The sequence below is a fragment of the Centroberyx gerrardi genome, chromosome 9, assembly GCF_048128805.1.
Source record: "Centroberyx gerrardi isolate f3 chromosome 9, fCenGer3.hap1.cur.20231027, whole genome shotgun sequence".
Taxonomy (NCBI): Eukaryota; Metazoa; Chordata; class Actinopteri; order Beryciformes; family Berycidae; genus Centroberyx; species Centroberyx gerrardi.
In genome coordinates this window covers 30,448,119-30,464,131 of record NC_136005.1, presented here as the reverse complement: position 1 = coordinate 30,464,131, position 16,013 = coordinate 30,448,119, and the positions used below count along the sequence as shown (strand labels likewise).

At 41.7% G+C, this 16,013-nt stretch overlaps 1 protein-coding gene across 1 annotated transcript in view; it reads right to left on the bottom strand.

Annotated features, from left to right (window-relative positions):
• Positions 1–5,045, bottom strand: part of atp11b (ATPase phospholipid transporting 11B) — a 63,852-nt gene extending 58,807 nt beyond the window's left edge. Inside the window, exon 1 of the mRNA XM_071915006.2 lies at positions 4,742–5,045. Coding sequence (XP_071771107.1) covers positions 4,742–4,768 — 27 coding nt within the window. The 5' untranslated portion in view covers positions 4,769–5,045. The remainder of the gene's footprint in view (positions 1–4,741) is intronic.
• Between the last annotated feature and the right edge of the window lie 10,968 nt (positions 5,046–16,013).

Genomic DNA, 16,013 nt, shown 5'->3' with positions numbered 1-16,013 from the left:
CCAGTCCCACTGCTGTATTATCCCCGTCAGACATGGCAAACAGCAGCATTTCTCAACCCAGTGTGACATCCTGGCTAGAGACACGCAGCCAGCCGAGCCCCTTCACTCCGGGAAGACCTCGCAGCTCTAAAGTGAAAGAATGAATCCTGGTCATTGAGCAGCTGGAACACTGGGGTAGTTATGCTTAAAGGGGCATAAAGTAATTTATGATTTTTATCGACCTATATCTGCGACAAAAGAATTACAACAACAGCGACAGGTCTCTGGCACGGCTTATGGCAGCCTGTAATAGACAGAAATATAAGTCACATTTTCACAATAGACAAGCTAGAGCAGAGGTCCAAAAGAAACATCTACTGGAGAGGTAATAATGCAAAATACTACTACTAATAATAATATAATAATAATAATAATAACACTGATAATAGTGAAATACTGCAATAATCACAATACCGTAATTTTTTTTGGGGGGGTGGGCCCTGCAGTAAACCTCCAAATACAGATGTAAAGTTATCATTGTAGCTCTAACCCATGCTTGACAGTTAGGCTAGTAAGCATAACAAAGCCAACTGTACACATAGTAGACACAGCACAGCTCACTAATGATAGTTCACATTAAAGAGATGAAGCTGTTTAAAGAGTTTCTGGTTCGTCTTGTTGAGCCAGCTACCCATCTCCCAGTAGAGAGGATAACAACAGCAAATATTTGTCTGATTACATTAGGGTCACTCATAGAGTTTATTGAGCTATGAAGACTGATAAGAACATAGACTGGCTAGACAATAATTTATGCCCCTATCTGTTTAGCTATATCTTACATCAGTAATTATACATGAAGTCTACACCTCTACACCTCAAACTGCAACTCAAAAAATGTAGTGAATGTATAAGTTTCATCACACATTTTTCCACTGTTATAGCTTCAGAGCATCAGTATAGCCTGGCCCTCACAAGCATTGGAATTGTTGCATCGTGTAATGCAAGACAAAGAGGAACATAATCAGATTTAAGAATATTTCCTCTGATTGTTTTTAATGCCAGCATATCAGCAATTGCAAGGTAGTTTTACTGCTAGCTTGGCAGTGTTTCCGCTGTCTGACCAGCACCAAAACATGAGCCTATAGCTGAAATCTGTCTTTTCATTTTTTCCCCTGGACTCTCGTGCCCCCATCAATCTGTATGCCGACAGGTAATTACTCCCTGCATAAAGCCTACAAGTCCCACAATGCCTTGGGGGAATGGTTCCACCGCACAATGCCTGGGCGACAGACCAATACATCACATCCCAGGCACCGCACTGAATCACACTGTAGACTAAGAGCCATTTAATCAAATGGGATGAGCTAATCAGAGAGGGAGGGAGAGACAAAGAAAGAGATAGAGGTAAAGACAGGAAGACAAAGAGCAACACAAAGAGGGGAGACACAGCAATAGACTTTCCACAGTCAGAAGCAGAGGATGACAACAGTAATATTACCATGACCATATCAAAACCATTCCTGCAGTAACAAATGCAAAACCACTAGTATTACTATTACTATACCATACCAATGCTAGGGTCTGAGTGATAAAGGATAAATACTGAGAATTAGGAAATAAAATTGCAGATGTCCAATATATCTGACAATCATGATTTATTGTTGTAGAGTCATTGCTGTTCAACTTGATTCATCATTATATCCACTCTTGACCAACTTCACAACCAGATTCCTAAAACACACAGTCTGGGACTTTGTTTAGAATTGTTCTTTCTTCTCAAAGGTCAAGTGTACAGTAAATGTGAAAAATCATAAACGTTACCCTAACTTACTGTGAAGTCAAATTGTTTTATGCTAATCTTTGGACCCAATGCCAACACAATATCTATCAATGATATGTCAATACTGGCCAATAATATCAGTGCTCCAAAATATTATTATAAATGTTTGTTTGACAGAAGACAGCCATTTCTCATACAGCCTTGCTTATAGTAGACTGAATACCTGATGGCAAACAATGATGTGCCAAAAAAATATGTGAGAAAATATGTTATTAACTGAAACAGGCTGCAGCAGAGCAACAGATGCTACAGGACCTTCCCATTTAATTGAGAGTGACATAGGCTAGTTAATAGCCAGATGCTTCATTGCTTTACGATTGTGAATTATTAGGGTTGCTAATTCAAAACAGCTATCTCTGAGAGGATTGAAAACGTAGGATGTAAGTTAGTGTGTCTGCAAAATACAGCTTTTCAATGATAGATGCAAAGATGCGATCAGGGATTGGCTGCTTGTATTTACGGTAAATCCTATAAGAAGTGAACGTGGCATAATTGTCATGATTCCAGCGCCGCTGATTAGGGCTGGGTATCGGTACTCGATACCTTTAAGGTATCGACCGAAATGACCCAGTACCAAGTAGTATCGAAACGTCTCCAGTCAAACGATACCTGCATTCAATACTTTTTGTACACAGATCTAGAAAAAAATGACTATTTGTATGGTTTTTCTCGCAGCCAATCACCGCAAGCGTTCGATTTAATGCAACGTGTGATTGGCCCGCTACCGCAGCAGCTACAACCCATACAGTCTGTGGTGAAGTCGAGCGCGGTGTATGTGACGGAATTGGTAGTTCAGCGTGCCGAGATGCCACCAAAACGTTAAAAAAACAGGTATCGAATGAAGTACTCTATTGGTATCGGTATCACTTTAAGGGTACTGGTATTGGTACTGGTATCATAATTTTTTAAATGATACCCAGCCCTACCGCTGATAGATGAAGACAGTGACTGACACCCAAAGCCTGTCACACTGCATCTCTCCATCCATCCATCCATACTAATTCAAACATGGAAAATAGGAGCCTTCCACACTCATATACCCCGCCCCTCTCCTTTCTCCTTCTTAGGGTGTGTATTAGCAGTATGCACAGCATACTGCTAATGACTGAGGTCATCAAAAATGAACTGATAAGCAGTTGGAGAATGAACCAACAGCACTGTGTGTTTCTTGGTTTACCTTCCAGTTGAAATCAAGGTCAAACGAACAGCCCCCACAAACTTTTTTCATTGGACCAGTTGCACAGAGATGGCAGCCTTCAGGTTAACATAATTTAACCTTTAGTTAACTAGGCAAGTCAATTATATGGGATGGGCCAAGACGACGGAGTTGTCTCAAAGTAGGAGGCTGCCATTGTTATGTACTCAAACTCAGTATGGTTTGAGTACACAACTGAGGGCCAACAGCAAGAGTGTGTGTGTGTATGTGTGTGTGTGTGTGTGTGTGTGTGTGTTTGTGTGTGTGTGTGAGAGAGAGAGACAGATTCATTTTTTGCATTACCATAAACTGACAAAGCTGCAGCTAAGCAGGAGTTGAAGGTTTGAATTAGTGGCACTCTAACCCAACCCTAGGTACAGCTTGACTGGGAGCAGCTGATTCAGAAAGCAGGCCTTATTATTGATTAAACCCTCCGGCTGTGGCAACATCCACGGCTTGATCGATGTGTGACTAACCTCACAACATGCATTCATTCAATCATCCATTCATTCACAGAGACATGCTCATGCTCGCACAGGCTCTCTAATAAACGCTCTACCACATTCAGGCACACTCTCAAACACACACACAATAGTTGGTACTGCATGTCAACCCGAATTCTGGTCCAAGCATTGAGTTCAACTGTCAGACGTCAATAGAAATGACATGCAATGCTTTCACATGCAGAGCACAGTTAAAAAACAGACTAGGAAATAGTTTCAGTCACAGATCTACTCAGTGATTACTGATTGATGGCAGACTTCAAACACGAATCATTCTTCCTTCAAGCAGCTTAAGCATTAAGCAGCTTAATTCAAGACTCAGAGTCAATGCTTCTGTTTTGCCACTTGTGAGTGTGTGTACTGGTAACAGCTGCTTAGTAAACACGTTCCATGATATTTGCTCATTTCCCTGGCATACTTCAGATACCTAGGAGCGCTATTATCACAATACGTCACCACACGGCCATCTTGGTAGGCAAACAACAGGTGATTACAACAAATACAGGATGTGTATAATCAGATAACCACCAAAGACAGTAAACTGTGAGCAATGCATGAAGAAATACAGCGAGATGCGATGAATTCATGTTCCGCTGAATTAACGTTAAACTGAACCAATCCAAAGCTAACGTTACTGTAAAAGTTACAAGAGGCAAACTATATTGTTATGCTTAAGGTTTGGCTAACCGGCTGTTACAGTCAGTTGTCTCTCCTGGCAACATACCAACGAGTATGTATGGTAAACAACAACTTTAGCTAGTTTAATTGCAGTGTGATAACGTACCAAACGGGAGGAGTTAGATGAATGGGAGTTACTAGCAAAGCTGTTAAACTTTGCCAACTTTTACAACGTTAGCTAGCAAACTAACTAGTTAATGCTTGCTTTCTGACCAGCTAAGGATACTGTGCTAACAAACTGTTAGCAATTTTAAATACGTCAGCCAATGTTCATCTCAAACCCGGCCCGTTTGTGTCTGGGTCTCAACTAGCTGTCGTTAGCTAACTAGCTGGCAAGGTAGCTAGCATGCTATAACGTTACCTGACTGACATCACTACAACTCAAACACTGACAATGTTTTGGACACTGGCTAACTGGCTAGCGAGCTAACTTTTATCCCATTGAGGTTATGATAGCTTTCGGCCAGCTAATTCTGGCATACCCTAGCTGCTGTTGTTAGCGAGGTGTAATGCGGGCTGTGTAAGAAAGGCAGTAAAGCTGTTTACCAGCTGCTGTCGTATCCACCGTAGCATCCTTGCAAAATACCTTCCGTCCGAAGTAGCCAGCAGAGTCGCTAGCCAACGCTAGCAACTAGCTACTCCACCAAAACCTTCCCAAACCATAAATATTTCCCCCCAAAGGCAGCTCTTCTTGGTCGCATTACGCGACACATTCATGCGGTAACTGTGCAAAGCCCAAATCCGATCCGTCCCATTCCGCTGTAACGTCTGATAAATGATCCCCGTTGAAAGTGACGGGACGCTGGCCACGAAGTCCCACCGAGCTACACTACATCTCTGTGTTTGCCACGATCAGTTTCCACCGCACACAGCGCTGTGACTGGCTGCTCTCTAGCGGCCAGACACTAAACGCCCCCTACCTTGCTTGACAAAACCCAGAAACTGAGGTCTCTGCTTGTGGACCTTCTGGACACAGACAGACAGCCAAGCGGGTCACATCAGCGGCCAGAATAGTGGTGTGATGTGTGATTTTGACCTGTTAAAGTTTTCAGTGGGTCAGCCCCAATTCTGTTTGTTTCTTTAAGCTTCCATGGCTGTCATTCTTTAAAGTCATAGATAGATAGATAGATAGATAGATAGATAGATAGACAGATACTGCATATTATTTTGTTGGTAGTATGCAGCATGGGCTTGCACCTACACACACACACACACACACACACACACACGCACACACACACACACACACACACACACACACACACACACACACACACACACACACCTATAGAGACCAGCATATTGCAGTGCTGCTAATGAATGCCTTGCAGATTGTTCACTGCTGTGCATAGGCTACTGCTAATACACACCAAATAATGAGAATAGGGAGAAAATAGGGAGAAATTGTTTCTCTTGTCCCGGGACACGTCCTAACCCAAAGTTTAAGAAACCAATCCCTCTCATATTCATTTATTCATTCATGCATCGCCTCTCATGTTCTTCTAGGCCACCATTGCCTCTAGGCTGGAGAGGGTGGGTTGGTTCCTTTTTAGAAGGAAAAAGTAGGAGCAACCGTCATCACAGAGAACCAGAAATGAGGTATGATACTCCCACAAAGATGACCTTTAGCGATCCGCCATGTTTCTAAGTGGGTTAAGCACATATTTGTTCATGTGACAGCCTTTTACCCCCGTCTCCTGATTCTCTCCATCCAGTCCCTCTGTTGTTCCGGCTTTTCTCTTGTGAGGCACCTCACATAAAGTGAGGTCATCCTAGTATTAGTGGCTCCCGTCCCAATGATGAATCCATCCCTGGTCCCTCCCTCCTCGGAGACTTGGCCGCAGTAAATTCACTATACAGGGACACTCTATGGGGAAGATGAGAAATGTTCTGATCTGTAATTTAAAGGAAGCAAATGGTGTGTTTTCTAAATTTCTTCTGCATATATGATCCAATGCCAAGAGCTGCTCTCCCTGCAACTTTTAGGAATGAGCTGTCCCATCAAGTGATCCCTACTGTTTAGATGTGATCCCTACTGATTAAAAGACAGATCTGCAAATGACAATGGTGCTGTTTAATCAGTGTGCACCAGCAGCTATAAGTAGAACAGAACAGCTTTTTATGCTGCAGCTGCCCAGCAGTCGAGTGCTGTTTTTTCTTTCTGGCCCCCTGAATGAAAATGTAAAGCATACAAATGCATTTTGCATATTTTTTTTGCATTGTTTCCAATATCCTAAAGGCGGTTGTGTGATTCTTCAACGCACAAAACCCATCCTACTGGCCTCTCCATCACCAAAGCCAGGGAAAAACACCACTGCTATACATTTATCTCCAGGATTAAGAGGCCACTCTGTGACTCAGCAGAGAAAGGCACACACTGCACCATGTACTCGCAACATCATAGGTTCAAGTCCCGCTCATCTATGACCTATGTCACATGCCACCTCCTGTTTTTCTCTCTAGTGTAGCATCCAGTAAAGCAGAGATGTCATAAACTAATCTTTAATAAAGACAGCTTTGCTTGCCAAATCCTCCGGATAATCTGCTATCTGTCTGTCTTTGTGTGTGTGCGAGCCCCCGGGGCCCCGGTGGTCCCGCACCCACGTGACTGTCAGGGTAATCCCCAGGCTACACTGCTTTACGTAACACCACTCCATCTGCAACATCTGGGAGCTCCCACCCCACACAGCTGGATGGGATACAGTATGTAAGCCTGTCATGTGAAAGGTCGGCTGGGAGATGCTTGGATCTATCCGCAAACTTGGATATGTGACTTTATACAGCGTTTTATTGGGTCATGGGGTCACGGAACTCAATTCAAGCCAAAAAAAAGAGAAACTCCAAAAATGAAATTTCATAGATTTCACAGGAAAGCGGTGACATTTTGTTTACACCATTTGGAATGAAAATATGTAGCGTAGGCTTAATATGAACTGAAGTCATTTCACATAAATTTAGGCTTCATGAGTGGAAGTCAGATCATGTGCTGCAGAACTCCATTTGCCATTTGAAACGCGTGTGCTGACTGATGATCCATAACGCCCTTGATGTCTGTCTGGGAAACCTGTCTATCCAGCTCTGCAGCATGGCACCACGTTATGGGTTTAAATGTGAGGGAAAGTCAGATGAGGTGACATGAATTAAGAGTTGCAGGAACGTCATTATTAATGACAGTTCAAAAGACTGTTCAAAAGTGTTCAAAAGCTCAAGCATCCTTTGCACATAATGTTGAACTGTCACAAATTCCTTATTCTCTTAAATCAGTGATTCTCAACCTTTTTCATATCACAGACTCCTAATTTAGTCCACATTAGAGCCACGGACCCCCATTTGATGAGATTTTGTCTCTCGAACCTAAATCTGAGAATGTTTTTGTTGTTAGATATGATTTTGTCCAGAATTCCATGACTATCTGTATTATAGGTAGAGAGATAACAGAGAAACTATGATCAAAACAGTCATTCTTCTACATTCTGTAACTTCTTGTAAATGAAATAATGTTGAAGTTTAACAATTCATCAATTTGCTGGGGACCCCCTGGAACCCCCTCAAGGACCCCTGGTGGTCCCCGGATCCCACGTTGAGAACCACTGTCTTTAATGAATAAATTGCAGCCACTGGGACTCAACCATGGTGTCTCAGGAAAAGGAAACAAGGTTATCCTGGGCGAACACGCAAAAATACCATTGTGCCATGTTGCCACTCATGTCATTTTGAAAGTTGTGAAGTTGCAGGTTTTATATAATGGGGGGTGGAGGGAGGGATGTTCAAAAAGCTATGATGGAGTTATTGGTTTGAGTGACCACTAAAAATACTGTATATTGTTTTCCAGGAAGGTTCAAGGTTCTTTATTGTCATAAGCACAACAATCAGCAAGATGCAGATAATGCTAGCTATGAAATTCTTGAGCCTAGAGCTAGCCACAATAATGTAAACAAAGTTTAACAAATAAAGTATACAAACAATGCAGTTATAAGATAGCAGTGCAAAATGGTAAAGTGACCAAGTAATGGAAGTATCAAATGTCAGAGTAAATAACAGTATAAAATAGAATATATAAACAGAATCAAATAAAATATGTGTACACTTTTCAAAATATATGGATGTATGAAATGGAATGAAGATGAGATGTAAAGTAAAGTGCGGTTGGCTAAATTGGGCAGTGTGCAAGTATGCATGTGTGCGTGTGTGTGTGTGTGTGTGTGTGTGTGTGTGTGTGTGTGTGTGTGTGTTGTTGGAAGTAAAACTAATTGGATTTTGATAGAAAAGCAGATCTTTTAGAATATGGTACACATGTTAAACCAATTGAACACTGATGGCAGACTCTAGAGTGACGTGTGAGACAGTGTTTCTGTGTTCCACTTTAAGACAGAGTGGTTGACTTTCATTCATGGAAGAATGGTTTTTGCTCAGGGAAATCAATTCACTGACCTCTAAGCCACGGCAAAGTCCCCGCATCTAATATCATTTGCTGCCATAAGTTCTGGGGACAGGTGACGCAATGACTGATGACTGACAAGATATTGTTATTGACAAATGATTAGATCTGGGTCAACTTTCCTCTCCTCTCCTCTCCTCTCCTCTCCTGTCCTCTTCTCTCCTCTCCTCTCCTCTCCTCTCCTGTCCTCTCCTCTCCTCTCCTCTCCTCTCCTCTCCTCTCCTCTCCTCTCCTCTCCTCTCCTCTCCTCTCCTGTCCTCTTCTCTCCTCTCCTCTCCTCTCCTCTCCTCTCCTCTCCTCTCCTCTCCTCTCCTCTCCTGTCCTCTTCTCTCCTCTCCTCTCCTCTCCTCTCCTCTCCTCTCCCACCTGTCTGCTGTGTGTGTGTGGTGTGGTCAGCGTGTGTAGGTTTCAGTATCGGACAGAGTTAATCCACCGGGCGTGTTTAACCATGCTGGGGCTGATCCTCTTGGTAAATACACCAGCGCTAAGTGGCTTTCAATCATTACCGCCGAGTATCCCTAATAGCACTAATAGGCTTAGGACAAGTTCTCCCTCTCTCTCTCTGTCTAGACTCTCTCTGTGTGTAATGGTTGGTTGCAGAGGCTGCAGCTGCAACTCTGTGTGTGTGTGTGTGTGTGTGTGTGAGAGAGAGAGAGAGAGAGAGAGAGAGAGAGAGAAAGAGAGAGAGAGAGTGTCTTGTTGCATTAGTATGAATATCTGTCTCTCTGTGCTCCAGAGGGCCGAGGCTCCAGAGAGCAGAACTGAAACGGCTGTCTTGCCTCTTACGGAAACAGAAAATGAATCGACTGCTCTTTAAAGCTGATGGCTAAATCAATGCCAATTGACCATTAGACATGGAGGAAAAAAACATGCCTTTTAAATTCAGGACATGGATTGAAAGGAGCCACATATGAGATGAAGTGGTTCAGTGTGTATTGCTACATCCTGAGACCTTGTATATGGCAGTGTGATGAACTATAAACTCCCTAAAAATCAGCAACAGGTGTAGATTGCCTTTGAAAAAGTCCATTCTTGATATTGTGCTCATCAATTTTATTGGTCTGCTATAATATTTACCAAAGTCAAAGCTGTGGTGTGTCTCCCTCTGCAGCAAAAACTGAGGCATTACAGCTTTAAAACTTCATTTTCCCCCCACATCACATAAGAGCAACACTCACGTTTCTGATATAGGTGCTAATGTATATATATATATGTGTGTGTGTGTGTGTGTGTGTGCGCACGCTTGATTTTAGGGCTTCTAATCGGCAACTTAAGATTCCCAAAGCTAGTTGGTCACAACTGGGTGCTCACTGCAGCGCTTCTATTGTGTGTGTTTTCACTGTATAGGTATGTGTGTGTGTGTGTGTGTGTGTGTGTGTGTGGCTGGCTGGGTGGTATTGGGTTTCCTAAGGCGCTACTAATTCTTCACCTAACACCCTGACCTCCTTAGTCTGTGACCCAGAGAGACAGAGGGAAGGCAGCTCTTCATCCACTTCACTGGACTTGGTCACGGATGACAAAGCATGTGTGTGTGTGTGTGTGTGTGATGTGGTGTGGTGTGGTGTGGTGTGTGTGTGTCAAATGGATCACCGCTGAGTGAACCTGAATCTTTATAAATAATCCACACACAGCGCAGAGGGCTTTTGCTCGCATTTTGAATTCTTGGGCAGTGAAGGAAAATCTCAAAGACCAAGAAGTGATGGAAAGAGTGTGTTTTCATCTGAAGAGTTCATATTCACAAAAAAGTAGGGGAGAGCGGGGTAAGTTGTCACGTGGGTTAGTTGTCTCAGTGGCTTTATTTCTGAAACTAAATATTTTAGAGCCAAAAGTCCAATTACAAAAATGTTTACATTCTTAATAAGAGGTTACCTATGTTGAATACAACAGTCTAAGTCAAAACACTCAACTCAAACGCTCAATCAAGCAATTTGTATACCTGAAAGTAAATAATGAAAATCTTAGTGTTTTTCTTCTCATTTGTTTCTTAAAAAGGAATCAAAATAATTATACATTGTGACACATATAAGCAAGGATCAGCTATAACCTGATAATACATTTAAATGGTTTAGTGAAGCTAAGTGCTCAGGGATGGGACCTTTGTCAGGAATGCCTGGGTGGGGCATGTTGTCACATTGATTTCGGGGCATGTTGTCATAACTATCCAAATCCTTTTTATGATTAGAAATATCTTTACATTCATTCTTTTCTGAATAAATATGATTTTGGTATTTGGTACTCCCACAAACCTTTGGCTTGTGTATATTACTGTTTTCTTTAAGTGACTAAGAACCATTTTACATAATAAAAACATCAAATTAAATGCATATGCAATGCATATATTACATGTACATTAATATATCATACTGGTTGTCTGAGCATCCCAGGATGGGTGAGGGAGGGGTTATTTTACCTGGTGTGTGGTGGGTGTCGATTTCTGAGATGAAGTATGTTGTTTTCAATACAAGAGTATGTTGTTCATGTTATTATAGTATATATACTTCAGAGGAAATGGAATTGTGTGCACAAACGCAGCACACTTGTCTATGTGACAACATGCCCTGACATGGGGTAAGTTGTCGCAGTCAGTAATAACTTTTTCTTCCAGTGAATTATTAAAAATGTAAAAATGCCATTTTCTAGAGAAGACCTTAATCTAGCTAGAAATAGAGTATCTCAGTAGTAAGGCACTACTGAGAAATACACCAATGAGTAAAAAGTGTGACATCATGCCCTGGTCTCTGATTACATGCTCTAAAATACTGATATTTTGTAAGTAAAGGGCTTCAGATAGCTAATTATTATTATTAATAATATGGTAAAATAGTCCTAAAACCTGAGACTGATCAACACCAATGACATTATAACAAAGAACACTCCAGGAAGGAAGTATTAGGACACAAGAAAAGTCTTATTTTGTAATTTTTAATCTTCCACTGCTCTTTCCACATGTTTTAAGCCAGGATCAACCCTGACGTGAAGGAGGGAGGAAGGGGGGAGGTGGAGAGGTTAGAGGCGAGAAAAACGAGAAGAGAGGAGGAGAGGTGATGAAAGTGAGAAACGGGACTAAGGTATGAAGACTTTTTTTTTTACTTACAAACACTTAGAGAGCCTCGAACTAGTTAGGAGTTCCCTATGTCTCATGTCACTAGGTTCCCTCCCTTAAGTAAATGTGTGTGTGTGTGCGTGTGTGTGTAGGAGGGGGGGCTGCCTCTTGGTCTGCTTTTCGATCCGCTTCATTTCAGCCGGGACAAGCAGCTGCTTGAAAATGCGTTGCCTCACCCCACCACCTTCCTGACACACACTCACACACACACACACACACACACACACACGCACACACACACACACACACACACACACACACACACACACACACATATTGAAATCCCGTCTCTGACAAGGGAGTGAAGGTCAGTCAGACTAGTGTCAGGTTCAAATGGGACACATTCAAAAGTTCAGAGCTGGATGATTTCATTTGCATGTTGAAAAGTCAAAAACCAGTATATAATCCAATTAGGAAGTAAGATTCAGGGGGGAAACCAAAAGATAGAGTCTAGGGTCTAGGGCAGTGTTTCTCAACGTGGGGTCCGGGGACCACCAGGGGTCCTTGAGGGGGTTTCAGGGGTCCCCAGCAAATTGATGAATTGTTAAACTGCACCATTATTTCATTTACAAGAAGTTAACACAATTAGAGAATGTAGAAGAACAACTGTTTTGATCATAGTTTCTCTGTTATCTCTCTACCTACAATACAGATAGTCATGGAATTCTGGACAAAATCATATCTAACAATAAAAATATTCTCAGATTTGGGTCAGAGAGACAAAATCTCATCAAATGGGGGTCTGTGCCCCTAATGTGGACTAAATTAGGGTCCTTGATATGAAAAAGGTTGAGAATCACTGAAGTGACACTTCTTATAAAATGACTGACAGTACAATAGATATAATATGATAATGAAGGATGGTCAGTAACTGAAGTCATCGGTTGACAAAAAATTTAAACACTTTTTCTGACTGGATATTTCAGAGATATTGAATAGTTGTCTTATCCAAAATGGATATAACCTATAGACTCTAAGCTATAGAAATGTTTCAGTTATATTGCAAGACATAAAAGAAAAATGATATATTCATACTCTGTTCGCCTGCTTGCAAATCAGTGTATACACAGAGCAATGCCAATACTCACAGTCCAAATTTGACAACACATCTTTTTACTGCTGCTTTTGAATATGTTTGTTTGTTTGTTTTTTAACCATGATTTTTTGAAATGTTTATACTTTCTACACTTTTTAAGCATTACTTCTTATGATGGTGGTTATCTTGTTTCCTTTACTGGCTTTCTTTTTCATGGTTTTCATGGTTTTTCATGGTTTGTAAAGCACTTAGTTTCATATGCTGTTGTATGAATCGTGCTATATGAATAAAACCTGATTTGCTTTGATTTGAAATGTTTGAAATCAATGATGTGTTCATCTTTTTGACTAGTCCAGTGAAAGAGAATTTCATTAGCTGGGCAGTTTCTGCAGACTGTGGCATGGATATTGATATTTAAATGACACTTGCTCCTGTCATTTCCATATCAAGACGTGAACAGGCGAGAATAGCGCAGTCATCTTTTTTTTTTTTTTTTTTTTTTTCACCGTCTGCTGACGCTCCGGTCACTGAACTGTCAACTCGTCACTTTTTTCAACATGTGCCAGTCAGACGTTTTTTTTGAGATTTAAGAATACACCGACTAGACTGAAAAGGATTTACAGAGGTTAATGTGGTAAATCCAGTTTGGAATGTGTGTATACATGTGTGTATGCGTTCTGCGCAGGTGTATGTAAGCATGGGTGTGTGTTTGTGTGTTTGACGTTGCTATGGTAACGCTGACCCCCCGCTGACCTTGGACTTTGCGGCCCCTATCCTCTCCCTCTGCCTGCTTATTGTATTCTTGTGCATTGTTGACTCAAAAATATATCAAACACAGATCTTGCGTTTCATTGGTTTAAAAGATGTAAACACAGCCAGCGACCCGCCTCCAGACGGCTCCATGCTTCATGATGCAGTGTTGATGAGTGAGCCGTGTTCACAGCAGAGTTGCCATGTCTGCTTATTTTAAGGATTTTGGGCTTGTTTTCTCTGAAAGTTGCTTTAAGATATCGGCAGTTGCCGGTTGCCATGTTTTGGGCTTGTTTGCAAAATGACCTCATTTTTTAAATGTGTTTGTGTTTGGCCACCTGATGCAGAAACAAAACAGTGAGACAATCTCATTCTCTCTCTCTCTCTCTCTCTCTCTCTCTCTCTCTCTCTCTCTCTCTCTCTCTCTCTCTCTCTCTCTTCCTCTCTGTCTCTGTCTCTCTCTCTCTCTCTTCCACTTTGTCTCTCTGTCTCTCTCTCTCTCTCTCTCATCCACTTTGTCTCTCTCTCTCTCTCTCTCTCTCTCTCTTCCACTTTGTCTCTGTCTCTCTGTCTTTCTCTCTCTCTCTCTCTCTCTTCCACTTTGTCTCTGTCTCTCTGTCTCTCTCTTTCTCTCTCTCTCTCTCTCTCTCTTCCACTTGGTCTCTCTGTCTCTCTGTCTCTCTCTCTCTTCCACTTTGTCTCTCTCTCTCTCTCTCTCTCTCTCACTCTCTCTTCCACTTTGTCTCTCTCTCTCTCTCTCTCTCTCTCACTCTCTCTTCCACTTTGTCTCTCTGTCTCTGTCTCTCTCTGTCTGTCTGTCTCTCTCTCTCTTACTCTCTCTCACTCTCTCTCTCTCAAAATATCTTTATTGGCATGAAATACCGGAGTACATGTTGCCAAAGCAAACGTATACATTGCAGCAAACAAAATATAGAATGATAAATTATTCTGTTACATATTGTTTATATAAATAGGAAAACATGGGAATAGTAATAAAATGTAAGCATAGAAGAATGAACTCAGCTGTTGTTTCTCAGCCTGTAGCATGCTGAGACAAACTTTGCCGCCGCCCACAAACTCTTGTCTTCCTCTCCAAGTATGACTGATGGTTTCATTTTGTTAGAAGGAAGGGGGAAGTTTGGAAATTCAGGCTAATATTTGTTTCTGTCAATATCTGTCTCTCTCTCCCAAATTCAAGTTCAAATCTGCTTTATTGGCATGTGGGCAGAAACCTATGTTACCAAAAGAATATGGCGTATTGATTCAGGTAATATTATAGACATTAGCAGATGATTATTACTGTAATAATTAAACAAACACAATACATATTAGTGTTATTGGGGATTGATAAACAGTCAATAACAACATATTTCTTAGCTATTTTCTTTCATATATTTCTTTTCAGCATCATCTCTTATCTGTTTTGGGCTTTGTGTGTGTATTTTTTACAGTCATGGTATACACACACACACACACACACACACACACTGCCTGCCCTGCAGAGGTACCCTCCTCTTTGGGGTCATGCTGGTGGCCACCCTATAGTCCCAGGTGTGTGTGACTGTATGTGTGTGAATGTTATCAAGAAAAACCTCCAGTTGAACTCTAGATGGATTGCACAGAGTATGTGTGCTGGCTGTGATATGTGTGTGTGTGTGTGTGTGTGTGTGTGTGTGTGTGTGTGTGTGCGTGTGTGTGTGTGTGGAGATAGTCATCCATCATACCTGCTGAGAGAGTCTTGTTTGCTCTGCTCTGGTGTCTTGTTCATGCACGGAATAGCTTTAAAGTCTGAATAAAGATTTATACTTGAAACATATTTTTATTGATGTAGTGTAAAATCCATACTTCATATCCCTCTCTATAGAGCCATGCGTTATAATGGATATCTTGTCTAGCTCGCAGGCCTCTGCAGCCTCCGCCTGTCTGTCCATCAGCGATAATAAGCCTTCTAATAGTTAGGCCTGTTTAAATGACAGGCCTTTCATCTGTCTGTCTGCCCTCTCCTGCAACATGACTTTAATGGCCCTGACATCATGTAAGCCGCAGCAGCTGGCTGTGTGTGTGTGTGTGTGTGTGTGTAGGTGTACAGGGAGTTGTTGGTACCTGCATGGCGGTGTGGCTCTAATCCATGTTTGTTCTGCTCCAGCACCAGGGGAGAATGTCCCACACACACACACACACACACACACACACACACACACACACTGCACATTGCACACCTGCAGCCACACATACACACACACACACACTGAACTCAACAGGGTTGTTCCTCTAAGTTCATGGCTTATGCAAGTAGAAGCAGTTCATTTATCTGTCTGTGCAGAAGTAGTTATTTTATTATGAGGCAGTGATTTTTCTTACTTTCCAGAGACAAGGACCCTTGGCAACGCTCTAAAATCCTCTATTAATTCTTATGTATATGAATTACTGTGTTAATTTATATGTATTTGTACCAGCAGCATCAATTACACCAAACACACAGTTAGCTATG